Source organism: Chaetodon auriga, chromosome 11, assembly GCF_051107435.1.
Source record: "Chaetodon auriga isolate fChaAug3 chromosome 11, fChaAug3.hap1, whole genome shotgun sequence".
Classification (NCBI taxonomy): Eukaryota; Metazoa; Chordata; class Actinopteri; order Chaetodontiformes; family Chaetodontidae; genus Chaetodon; species Chaetodon auriga.
This window is the reverse complement of record NC_135084.1, coordinates 14,171,947-14,184,716: the sequence shown is the minus strand read 5'-3', so window position 1 is coordinate 14,184,716 and position 12,770 is coordinate 14,171,947. Positions and strand designations below refer to the sequence as shown.

At 39.6% G+C, this 12,770-nt stretch overlaps 2 protein-coding genes across 2 annotated transcripts; both read right to left on the bottom strand.

The window, feature by feature from the left end:
- Positions 1 to 727: 727 nt before the first annotated feature.
- On the bottom strand, positions 728 to 6,938 carry LOC143328271 (rho GTPase-activating protein 19-like). Its single transcript, XM_076743338.1, has 11 exons — positions 6,890 to 6,938; positions 6,329 to 6,582; positions 5,859 to 5,939; positions 5,094 to 5,303; positions 4,744 to 4,970; positions 4,513 to 4,599; positions 3,709 to 3,774; positions 3,128 to 3,334; positions 2,938 to 3,033; positions 2,639 to 2,752; positions 728 to 2,068 (listed from the first exon to the last, which is right to left on the bottom strand). Exons 1-10 carry the CDS (start codon positions 6,934 to 6,936, stop codon positions 2,663 to 2,665), a joined length of 1,365 nt encoding a protein of 454 aa, XP_076599453.1. The 5' UTR covers positions 6,937 to 6,938; the 3' UTR covers positions 728 to 2,068; positions 2,639 to 2,662.
- Positions 6,939 to 8,909: 1,971 nt separating this feature from the next.
- On the bottom strand, positions 8,910 to 12,069 carry LOC143327851 (pyrokinin-1 receptor-like). The gene is made up of 6 exons (XM_076742416.1): positions 11,920 to 12,069; positions 11,682 to 11,778; positions 10,706 to 10,911; positions 9,975 to 10,196; positions 9,716 to 9,893; positions 8,910 to 9,464 (listed from the first exon to the last, which is right to left on the bottom strand). Exons 1-6 carry the CDS (start codon positions 12,067 to 12,069, stop codon positions 9,019 to 9,021), a joined length of 1,299 nt encoding a protein of 432 aa, XP_076598531.1. The 3' UTR covers positions 8,910 to 9,018.
- Between the last annotated feature and the right edge of the window lie 701 nt (positions 12,070 to 12,770).

The window sequence follows — 12,770 nt, the reverse complement described above, 5'->3', positions numbered from 1 at the left end:
CTGGGTATTTCTTGTTATTATTGTGGGTCATATTCATCCTTAAACCGACTTTAATTGTTTTATTTGGCATGTCTGTAGATTGCAGCGTGTTGTCACATTTGTTTCATTTGGTTTTCTTCCTATTTCTAATTTGCTTCAATGGACACAGTCTACTCAAAGTTTACAAGCAATCTGTGGACCCTCTTGCAGTAGGACATTGGGCCATGTACTGTTAAAGTTGGGAGAGGTCAAATCAAAGTACACAGAGAAGCGTAAAGTAATATTTAACATTTTTAAGGGAATAGTTGTGCATCTAGCTTAAATGGGTTTTATTATGCTACTAATTCATGGTATTTAACAGCACGTGAGAAGCAATAAGCAGATATCTTTCTCATATTGACGTCTTTGGATGCTTCTATTTCGACTGGAACGAGCACATCTTGCACCAAAGATGCTCCAACCGACTAATTATTTGCAACTAAACAGCATCACCTTGTGGCTGCAATCAAAACAGCATCATACAGCTGCAGACAGAAACAACTGAAACTCCAGGAAAGGCAAAGAAACGAAAAACACCACGCCAACATTTAGGAAAAGTGGCCAAACAACAAAGATTCAGGATTATGTCTCCATCCTCCTAAACCACATACTGACACTTCAGATAAAAAGACTACGACAAGAATGCAGCTTGTTGTCTTTTAATGACAGTGACTTGCATAGCTTCACAGTAAAATCAATATCATCAGTTTACATGGTCAGTCAAGTTGACCATGCGGCAATTGTCACATTATAGTTAAACTGTAACAGCTGAGTGACTAATGACCTCCAAACAGCTACTGGAAGAGTAAGACAACAAGGAGGCTTTAAAAAGTGGCAGCAGCTCAAACTCAAACTCTCCCACAAAGCACCTGGGTTAACAACCACAGAAGGCGAACAAGAAATTCATCTTGATTTGCATTCAACTCACCAAATAAAAAAGATAAAAACAGGCAATAAAATATTAAAAATGCTTCCAATTCTTGCACTAAATAGCCAATAGCTCTAAAGCTACCAACGCATATAAAGCTGTTAAACTAATGTTGCATAAGGATCAAAACTGAAACATAAAGACACAAAACCAGGATGCAGTCTAAGGTAACAGTAGTTTAAAGTATCACAGTGTTGGCACCCAAGATTTGATCTAAAGTGGAACCAAAAACATATATATAATCTACACAAGCTGGTTCTTTGGCCTTTCACTCTGTCTCTCCCATCCTCCAGTCGTCACTCTCTATTAGTTTTCACTACCACATTTTACTGACATTTAAATTAATTCTTTATAAGGATTTCAGCACACTCTAAGACCTATTGGAAAAGCAAAGAAAAAAAAAGGAAACCCCTTAACATTAAATAAAAAATGCATTATACAGTAACTTAAGATATATATTCACTTTAAGGCACATCTCTGAATTCCCCACTTTCCTAATCAGAGTCTTGAACAGTCTGCAGCGACTGAATGGAACTAAACTCACTACAGCTTACAAACAAATGTAACATTTAAATAGAAAAAGCCTGCACATCACATCTTACTGATACATGTGACGCACTGGATTCCAGGACCTGAAACATCCAGATGACCAATAAAAAATAAATAAAAATAGGATTGGGAATTAAATTAACACGTTTCACCATACTGATAAAGCTAAATATCCAGAATTGCACTGGGGTAAATACAAATCATTTGCATCCTGCAGGACATCATGAATGAGTAATGAAATTAAGATTCAATTCCTGCTGAGTGGCTAAAAAAATAGTAAATTGCCTTGACTTAAAATAAAGTTGTTGTAAAATTGTTGTCCATTAACAGCTTTTATGCCCCCTAACTTAGCTTAAAACTTCTGGCGCTTTGCTTGTCATCTCATTTACCTTTAAGACTTAAACTTTTTGAGGGAAAAAAAAGCGTGCAGACCTAATACCATGCACAGAGCATTACAACACTGAGTTTATATCAAGGCCTCAAGGTTGTTTAAAACCCCTGGCATAACACTCGGACTGATGTTTCCTTAGTTGTGAAGAGGCCATTTTTTGATGACGGTTAATCCTTGACGAGCTGAGGAGAGAGAAGAGAAAAAATATATATAAGGAAATATTTAATCCTTTCAGCAGAGTCGATCAGGCATCATTAGCAACGTAAGCACTGTTGAGTCAAAATGAGGCTCGGCTTGCTTGTGGTGAACCACAGACAGATGGCTGGAAGTGCCAGAAAAGTCCTTCAGCACAGTCATGAGGAAAACTACTTGATGACAGTTTTAGGAGTCAATCGTGCTGTCCCGCAATTTAAATGTGACATTTTCATTAGTTTGGTTTAAATAAAAGAGAATTACTACTTCAGCACTTCTCCATGCATGTACATCATCATCATCATCATCATCGTAGGGAAATATTATAGACAAGTTAACTGTTCAAACATTCAGAGTTGGCTCAAGTTTATTTCCTGTCATATCAGTGATACTTAAAGTCACAGTCAACCTGACGACGTAGCGTCAGGATAGAACTACTGCGACCCACAGGATCACATCTGGGGGCGGTGATTAGCTGACTGCTGTTACACAAGCTGCAGGTTGTCATTCTGGGACTTGTTTCATAAAACAGGTTTGCTTTGTGGTGTAACAGTACTCACTCCTCCACAGCTGGCGTTTTCTCTTCACTGACCATGACTGGAGCTGCTGGCTGAAGTCGTCTGCAGTCTGTTGTTTTCTTTCTCTGTTAATACTTGGCTTCCCAACACCTTCCTCTGTTTTAATAAACATAAAATCATCACTGGGACATGGATAGTGTTTCAGAGGTTAGACCTGTATTAAAGATACCCTTTAAAGCTTTCTTATAACCCCAGTTTGCACTTCCTTTCTCATAAAAAAGAATGACATGAAGGCTGAAAAATGAGGGTTATCACTGTACACTGCATTACTGTCAACAAACCTTGATCATTCCACCTAAAGAGCGCGAACGCCAGTGTTTCCTGCTGAATGGCGTCCGAGTGTCGGCCGAAGGTGTCTGCAAAGTCTGCTTTTCAAACTGCACACAAATCACACGTACAGTAGGTGCTGGGTTTTGAGCAGCTTAACCATGTGTTCTTTCTCTTCACAACGGGAATGCTGACCTATCGTACCTGTCTGATGAGCTTCTTCTTTTTGGCAGATTCGGGCATGTTGTTGACCTGCTGGTACAGCTCTCTGAGGGCAGATTCAGTATAACTCTGAGTCTCAGACGCACTACTGGCAGCACCCACGATTGTTCTCACAGAGGGAGAAGGTGAGGCGGCCGTTGCCGCAGACATTTGCCCACCACTCGTCCCAGAACAGAGTGTCAAGTCATCCTAGAAATAGAAATAACATGTGACCAAATATTTAAAAATGTTATCTCACTGAAACTACAAGATGTGATGGCAAGAAAATGTGTCACGCACAGCACAAACATATGAACAACAAACACATAGTAGCTTTGAAGGTGCTTTGATAATCATTCCATTGAGTGCCCAGGAGCAGATGACAGGCTCTCCAGCTTCTGTATTTAGACATTAAGTATCTAAAATTAACCCAACACTGAAGATGCTGGATTCAAAAGCTAGCAAAGGAAAAAAAATACAGTAGGAGCTTTGAAAACAGCTTCATACATTAATGCAATGGTGTGCCAAGTCTCTTATCATTAAAATTAACTTCGACATAGAAGAAAAAGGACAGAAACGCTCACCTGTGACTGGAGAGTTTTTGATCCTGTGAAGTATAAGCGGGTATATTCTTTGATATATGCAGGCGCCTTCAATAAGAGCAAACATGGACAAAAGTCCACTGATGTCATTAGGAACAAACAGGAAAGCCATTGTGAAGAATGAATCTAGTGTGCCACAGATTAATATGACTGGCTTTTAGAAATTCATGCCCTCGGTCTCACCATAAAGCATCCATTAGAAACAGTGAAATGCATGTGTAATATAGCAGGAGGACAATGCCTGCTATGATATATTAATGTATATGAGAATGAAGAAACATAAATCAATCACAGGGATGTTAAAGGCCGCTGATTGTAGGACACCACAAAATGCAAACAATTAACCATCACTGATTTTTCTTTCACATGTAAATTCTGTATTCTCTCACCCTACCCTGTTTGCACTTTATGTAACCCTGGCAACAATGCCACTACTTGTCATGAACGGCTCATTCAAAGTAAAGAGGGAACTAATTAAATAACAGATGAAGCCTCACTAGGACATGGTTCGTGAAGTACTGTGTGTTTATTTCTTCGTACAATAACTAATCAGAGAGAACTGCTTGTGTTTTCTTGGACATGAAGGTAAAATTTGATATAGAAAGCCTTGACGGACCAAAAAAAATAAAATAAAATAAAATAAAAAAATCACAGCTCATGCTGCTGTTCCTACCGGACAGAGAAAAGGAACAGCACAGAAACATGCTGTATTTCGTGTTTTCGAAAGTATATACAGTTTATAAGTCAAACTATAACTCCAGACCAACAGGCTGTAAAGATGCCTACCTTGAACAGTTTTTGTGAGTGCCTGATGAGGAACGCTATTCCATTATTCAGTTTCTCGATATTTCCCTGCAGATCACTTGCCATCACCTGTAAAAAAAAAAAACAAAAACAAAAAACATATATATATACATACACGCTTCAAGAAATGGTCAGTCATGGTTTACTTGACTGCAAACATTGTAGCTGTAACATACTGAGAAAGGCAGAACGAAGTGAAGCTGAAGTCCTTACATTTTTGGGCCAGATGATGTGTGGAGCAAACATTGTGGCCAGATTGATAGCAGACATCTTGTTGACGTGCTGATTGCGAGCAGTGTGATACAGCAGGTCAAGGAGCAGCTTCAACAGACTGCGGTTGGCTGGTGGGAGCAGCATGAAAAGCAGCTGGAACGCCTCAATCTGACGTTCCTTGTCAGGCACATCCGTCTTATCTCCCTTATCGTCAAAGCGAGTCAGCTCTGGACACAACAGATAAGAGATAAATATCATATAAAAAGAGCACAGGGGGTCACTAACTATTATGTCCTTTAGTTTACATTGATCTTGATATGACAAGGATCTATGTATGAGTCAACCAACACCTCCAATCTTCAGGTGAGCGTGATAGTGTCTGTGTGTGAGCAGAGGCTCTGGCAGTTCTCCCAGGTAGGCTTTGAGCAAAGTGGCAGCATCATTGGGGTGGAAGTCGCCTGTCTCTAGATCTATATCTGCCCCGGCATTCAGCATTTCCCTCAGGGCTGCCTGCCTCAAGCTGTGGCCTGGCACACGGAACAACCCCTCCACATGAAGGTCTGAGAGATGGGAAAGAAAGATGGGGAGAGACAGTCGGAGAGGAGGGCGAAAAAGAGATGTAGTGCGTAGGCGGGTACACACAGAGTGAAAGAGACATAGGGAGACGAAGACAGAGGTGGGGAGAGAGACGGAGTGAATGAAATGGAAGGAGAGAGGCAGCAGGAGCAAAGTGCTTTCAGATAAATTATTGACCCAAGCATTTGCTCCTGGTGTCCACTTTCAGTGAATGACATCATCGCTTTCTAGAAATAAACCATGACCTCATGTTAATCCACTGTTCTTCAACTAAGTTAAAGAACAAGTAGTAAGAGTTAGGATGCAGCCTTGATGCTAAACAAATCCAGTTCTCACAGGAGTTAAAGATACTTAGCAATCAAACAGTTTGAGCAGGTACATCAAGAGATTGATGTTTGTCCGACACAACTACTGTCATGGTTAGGGATCTGTTTCCTTCTGTGATCACACATGCAAAATGCATCCAGTCATGATATCATAAGCTGCTTTGAATGAAAGTGCACTCCAGAAATGATGCATGTATATGAAGTGATACTCACTTTTACTCAGGTATTCAATGAGCTGATAGATCTGTGCTATTCCTTCTTCAGTTAATGGCGCACCAAAAACCACTCCTTTGTCTGAAAGGCATCAAATGGCACAATAAGACTGATTACACCCTGCTATTAGAAGACCTTTTTTTAAAGGTTCAATAAATGCATGTTTCCAAAGCTAATGAGTATTTGTGATCTGCTGCTTCTCTTACCATATGTGATAATGAACAGAAATCTTCAGATATTGGACTGCTGGTCAGGCAGGACAAGAAATTTGACTACATCAAGTTTGGATTTAGGAAACTGTGGTTGGGCTTTGTGATTAGCTTATGAAGTGCTGTAAGTAAAGTGAATAAATGGACAGTGGTCCTTTTCTAGGTTATTTATTCTTTCTAATGCAGTAACTTGACACACACTGTATTTGTCTAAAACAGTGTTTCAGAGTGTAAACACACTAATAGCTCAGCTGGCCTCACCTTTCCGTTTCAGGAAGTTGAAGGAGCGTAGAAAGCCACTGGAAGGGGGCACCCGAGCCTCAGACTCTCCGGTGAGCTGAGCAAATTCATCCCCTGGAAGGTCTATGAGTCGGGTGATATTGCTCAGTACCATATCCGTGAAGGCCTGCGGATGCTCATGTCTCAGCCTCTCCACAAAGAAGTCTGGGTTGAAGATCACAGGCTGGCTTGCGCTCGGCTTTTCCTGGCTGATAAACACACTGCATTTTGTCCCCCTGTTAAAGAGAAACAGAGTGGGCTGGGGTTCATCTTGAGGGGGAATAGTACAGCTCAGAGTTGTACCAAAGACTTCGTAGTGAAATTAGGAGAGGAGGGAATATGTAATCATACATTCGCGGATTAACGTCAGTTTGTTATCTTAGCGAGTTGTTGCTAAGTTAGCTACGTTGGCTAACGGTAACAAGCCTGCTAATACGCTACACAAAGACATCTAATAACCACTATTCATCCCAGAAACTTTCACTTTATACAGAAGTTTTGACATCGGTTCATTTGACGATATACTAAACGAAAAATTGGTACCTTCTTTCCAGTTTGTGATTGGTTTGGGGATCACTTTCAGCCGCCATCTTAGTTTTGAATCTTCCGCTGTTTCATTTTAGTTCCGCCCACGGCGTTGTGATTGGCTGAAATATACGTACGTCTACAGCAGGGAGTGGTGACATTCCCTCCGGTTCAGTGTGGACGCCTGTGCAAACTTCAATGGACTTAAAAAAAAGAGAAATGTTGGCAACTGAAACAAAACAAAATCTAATTTAAAGATAAATTTCACCTTTTCAACAGCAATAGATTTGTTTATCATATCCCCTTCAGCAGTTATTTACCAGGGCTAATTGACTTCAAAGATCTCAGTGAGTGAGGACTCGAAGGATCAATTAAAATATATATATCTATATATCTGCTTAGATATATATACATATGGTTACTCATCCTATACATTTCTGATATGGACCTGAAAAATGTGAACAAAAGTCAGGAGAAAGTCTAATTCTAAATTGCAATGTCCAAGAAGCGCACATACACATTTCTTTGCACACATACTCTGCTTGTTTGTTACAGATTCTTTTCCTTTGTGCAGACATTTCAGCCACACATTGTCAATTATGTCTTCTTCAGGCTCTACAGGTAATGGTAAGGGAGTGAACACAGATGTATATATACATAAAACAAAAATGAGACAGTAGTCAGATTCTATCCTGTTGAAAGAATTCTTTGACAAATAATATAAAGCAGACAAACATAATTTAGTCATGGGGAAATAACAGACATGCTGCAGTTGGACACAGTGGTGATTAAGCTGTACTCATGAATGGAGCATTCCTTGCATATCAGAAGGGGGTCTAGCCAAATCTATTTATAATGTGTTGACGGGCTCAACCTCAGGTCTCCTGCTGTTGGTTGTCTTGACAACACAAAGACGTTTTGACTTGACTTGACTTGACTCCACACACACACACACACACACACACACACACACACACACACACACACACACACGCGCGCGCACACACACACACACACACACACACACACACACACAGAGTCACATGTAAAGTTATGATATCCTCCCGAGACCCAAGGAAAAAAGTATCTTTCAATTTAATATTTTTGTGATTTCCTGCCTCTTTGGAGTTAAAACAACTCACAATTTAGAATTTGATAAAAATATTTTTATTTTAGATCTTACAGCATGTCCACTGTAGTGGACAACAGTACGATTTCACCATAACACAACAAAATCATAATAGGCTGACAAGAAAACAAGAATGTCAATCCATTTTTTCAATGAAACCGAACACCTTTTGTTGAACTGCTGAACAAAATTGACATTATTAAACATTCATAACATTGCTATTATTTTTCCTAACCAAAAGTTGAACTGAATTCTGACTCCAATTTATGATTCCTGACGTTCATAAACAAGAAAACATATGATTACCATAGTTAAAAAAACAATATCATAACAATATTTGACTTATCTTTTCTCTTTTCCTGGCATTTGTGTTTTGCCGCAGTCTCCATTTTGTCTCAGCATGAAAACAAAGTTTCCCTCATCCCACCCAAACACATGAGATATCATTGGAAAGGCCAGGATGTGCTCTGCTAAGCACACCAGGACTTAGTAGGGTAGCACAAATGCGTCAAAAGATATAGACCAAAACCAGATATCCACTACAGAGGACACAAATGAATAGTCTGGGTCTAAGCTATGCACTTGAATAATACTCTTGAACAATATACCTTTCAAACTAACATAGAACACACACTGCCACGTCTCATCCAGTAATTTTTTGGGGAGTTTGGGAAATGTGGTATGACATTTAACATCTAAAAAAATATATTCCTACATTGAACGTCTTCACATCTGTCATAGTAATGTAAGTTTTTAAACACTAAATGTATATTTCTAGCGAGACAAAGGAAAACAGTTGAAAGAACACAAATGTTACTGAGCTGCACAATACAGGTTAACTCTACACACAGTAAACATTTTACAGCATTTTCAAAAATGTTCACAACACTGAGAAACTCTGAAAGAAAAAGAAAGTGTTTCAGGAAAAAAAAAGAACATTTAGTTATTGTATCCCATGGTGATATATTTGTACAATCTTTAACAGTGTGAAATTATGAAAGAGTAAAACAATCAGGGTTCAGAATGCTTGTTGTTGCAGCTCATGCTCAAACGTGATTCCATTGCTATCTCCATCCCTCTGATCTGATTTGTCAGTGACTGTATTTGTCTTTTTGTCCATCTTCTCTCTGTAGTGTTTATTATCAGTCCTCTCTCTGGCTGTTGTGCTTGCTTCTTCACTTGAACTTCTTGGCCGCAGCCAAGACATGCTCCCGTACTTCCAGTAGCAGTAAGGTCTGAGCCGACCCAGAGTTCTCCAGCAGGCCCTACGAAATGTGTGCGAGGAAATGCAGAACAGCAGCGGATCCAGAGCGCCGTTGATATACCACAGCGGAAGCGACAAGTACGATTTCAGGATTGTGTAGACGGAAAGGACGGTGTCGGACCACACGACCACATAAACCTGCATCAGCGAGGACGCGATGTCTGGAAAGTTGCAAACAAAAAAAGCCACCACGACTGCACCTGGAAGACAAAATGAATGCTGATTCATGTTGTAAAGTGATTCAAGTGGTCAGTCTGATTAGCAACCCAGAGCGTAAGCAGTCACCAAGCTTCCAGCATCACCACTTTGAAAGGACACGTGAATGAAATTCAGTGTCCCACTTTCTGGAGTGACTGGACACTTCATCACTTATGAGATAAAAGCACTCGGGAGATGTACTATGCCACTACCTCAAGACTTAAACAAGGTTTTATCATTTTCTGTGTCTCACCCATGAGTTTCAGAGCTCTCTTTTCATTTAAAAGTAGCTTTCCGTTCTGATGGCACTGGATATCTCGTCGTCCTTCTGGAACCGCCCTTGTGAGACCCATGTTTCTCCTTTGACGTCCATTCCTCCTCAGGTAGAGCAGGATGAGGAGATAGAGGGTAAAGATGGAGACCAGGGGAACCTAAAGTTGTAGAGGTCTGTTGAGTGCCTGTGTTTTTAAGCAGATAAGCACATACAATCTGTTGAATAGCATTTGTCTCACCAGAAAGAAGAACCCTGCTCTCAGGAGTAAAGCCCCTTTGTAGATGTGCGCAGGATCAGGCTCAGTCATCTCACACATGGTGGAGACATGGAAGGCGTCTTTATGTGTGGTGGCCGTGTAGTCCAGGATGCAGGCACGAGCCTGGTCATAGACCAGAGCAAAGGGTATGGCTGAGACCAGAGAAATGATCCATACTGAAAGAAGGCACGGCAGCCGAGACTTCTGTTGGAGAAGAAGGCGAGAGGGAAGGAAATTACATCTGTTAGACCTAAAGGTTTTAACAATTGCTCAGTATGACACATTTCATGTCCTACATTTCATTTTGAAATAGAAATGTAGCACAGGTAAGAAGAACACATTCTGTACTCTCCGTCTGGCCTGGCTCAAATCATGTAGCATTGAAAAGGTCTGCGTTATGTCTTTATGCGCAATATTTCAAACAAAAAAATGTCAAATTGGATAAATGATTCACTTTTCATTGAAGTACACAGTAACTTCTGCAGCTTATCTTGATTCAATTCTTTGAGTATGAACAAGGAATATGTTTTATATGAATTTTAGGGAAGAAACTCAACATGAACATCACACCAAATTATGTCAGTTTTGGGCAAATGTAGTAAACATTATTATAAGACATCCTTTATTTTGCATTTCATCTAATGGTCACTATTTCAGTGAGCACAGAGCACTATGATGAGGAAATAGTACATTTGTTTGTGTAAGTACTCAACCTTCAGGCTGGAGACAGACCACATGGTGTGGCAAATGGCTGCATAGCGCTCAGTGGTGAAGGTCATGATAACCCAGCTTGTGGTGGCACAGTACACTTGGCGGATCATAAAATAGACCTTGCACACTACTTGACCCAGGCGCCATGGGTAGCTCTCCCAGTAGTACCGATACAAAGTCACTGGGATGGTCATCAACTGCAGAATGTCTAAAAATTAAAGAGAGAGATGAAGGTCATTCAGCAAATTGGGGTTGTAGTTCAACCACTGTATGAATTTAATAGATTTCATAAAGCAAGCCTGGAAAAAAATTCTTGGTGTGATTAAAATGGAAATGAAAACTGGCATTGTGATTTCAGTTTCAATTTAATATGCACATATATCAATATCGAATGCTGTTTTTCCAAATTGAAAGTGACAAATACATTCGCAGTAAATTCCACCAGAAATATGGAAGAGTCATACATTAGATTACACTGAAAGTTAATGTTGGCAGTATAGATGTTAACCTCCTAAGACCCGAACTCTTACATGGCATGCATTTTAATTTCTCTTTGCTATTTGGGCTGATTGAGACCTGATGAGTATATAAACAAAGAATTATCAGTATTTTATTATTATTATATTTAGATATTATTATTATTATTATTAGTAGTAGTAGTAGTAGTAGTAGTAGTAGTAGTAGTAGTATACTATATATATGATATATAATATCTAATATATCATATAATATTCATTCATTCATTCATCTTCTATACCGACTATCCCTTTCAGGGTTGCGGGGGGGCTGGAGCCTATCCCAGCTGTCAACGGGCCCTGAACCGGTCGCCAGTCGATTGCAGGGCAATCATATAATATATTATATATATCATTATTATTAGCAGTATAATGTCCTCATATGTGGACACCAGGTCTTAGGAGGTTAAACATGAAGATGTTTAAATGTCTTCCATAAAAAGTCCATGGTAGTAGTGTGTACCTGATATGACCAGGCTGAGAAGGTAGAAGCGAATGGCACTGACTCTCATTTGAGCATCCATGAGGAGAGTCAGTATGCTCACACCATTGAATAAGACCTGTAGAGCATTAAAGTACAGCATTTAGAGGTCTTGAGTGTGATAAAAATGTAAGCCTGCCATTGCTCTCAGCATGTCATTAACACTGTATGACTAACATTGTAGCTTATTGCTACTGCTGAAAAAATTGAGTGTTCGTACTCCACAAGAGAAGATGATGCTGTAGAAGATGGTCATGGGGATAGCAATTGCCAGCGGCTCACTTTTAGTGACACTAATGTCGAGCTGTGGCGTCTCACTCGGGCTGACATTACAGCTGAAGAGGAATGAAATCTGCCCTGAGAGGTTCATGATGAGGCAGCTGGAGAAGAACTAGAAAGATGTTACAGATAAATAATACAGGTAATTAATATCGATAATGGATTCAATTTCCAAGTTCCACCGCTATGATTAAAATAGATGAAAATGATGTTGGCTATTAGCACGTATTATTGAGGTCAGATCAATAATTTTTCAGGTAAATTTTTAAATGAGTGCTTCAAAAGTGACTTTTTACATGTGAAATTTGATGTGCACAATTAATGTCCATCCTTTTGTCGTGTGTTTTGGGTTACATGCATTGCTGTACACTACAAACACAGTGATTTTCAGCTTCTGTTTTTGTTTTTTACCTTAAGTTTACCAAAAGCATATTAAAATGCATGAAATCCATTAACATGAGGTAACTGACAAAAACTAAATCGTTCAGTGAATAACAGACATATGCATTATTGAAAATGCTTTGAATAAGCATTACATTAGAGATCAGTGTGCAAATGGTGAGTGAGTCAGTCTTCACAAATGAACACATTCACACAGAGACCTGTTGCATTTTCAGACCAAGTCATGCAGCCTTTTGCGAGCAAATCCTCAAATTTCATCATTATTTTAATTCAACAGGAATCTGACGTGTTTTCTGATGTGCACACGCTGTACAACCTGTTACACTGCCAGTACTGTCAGTTGCAAAATCAAGATGATTCCTGTTTAAGACCCATTATTGCAGTTACATT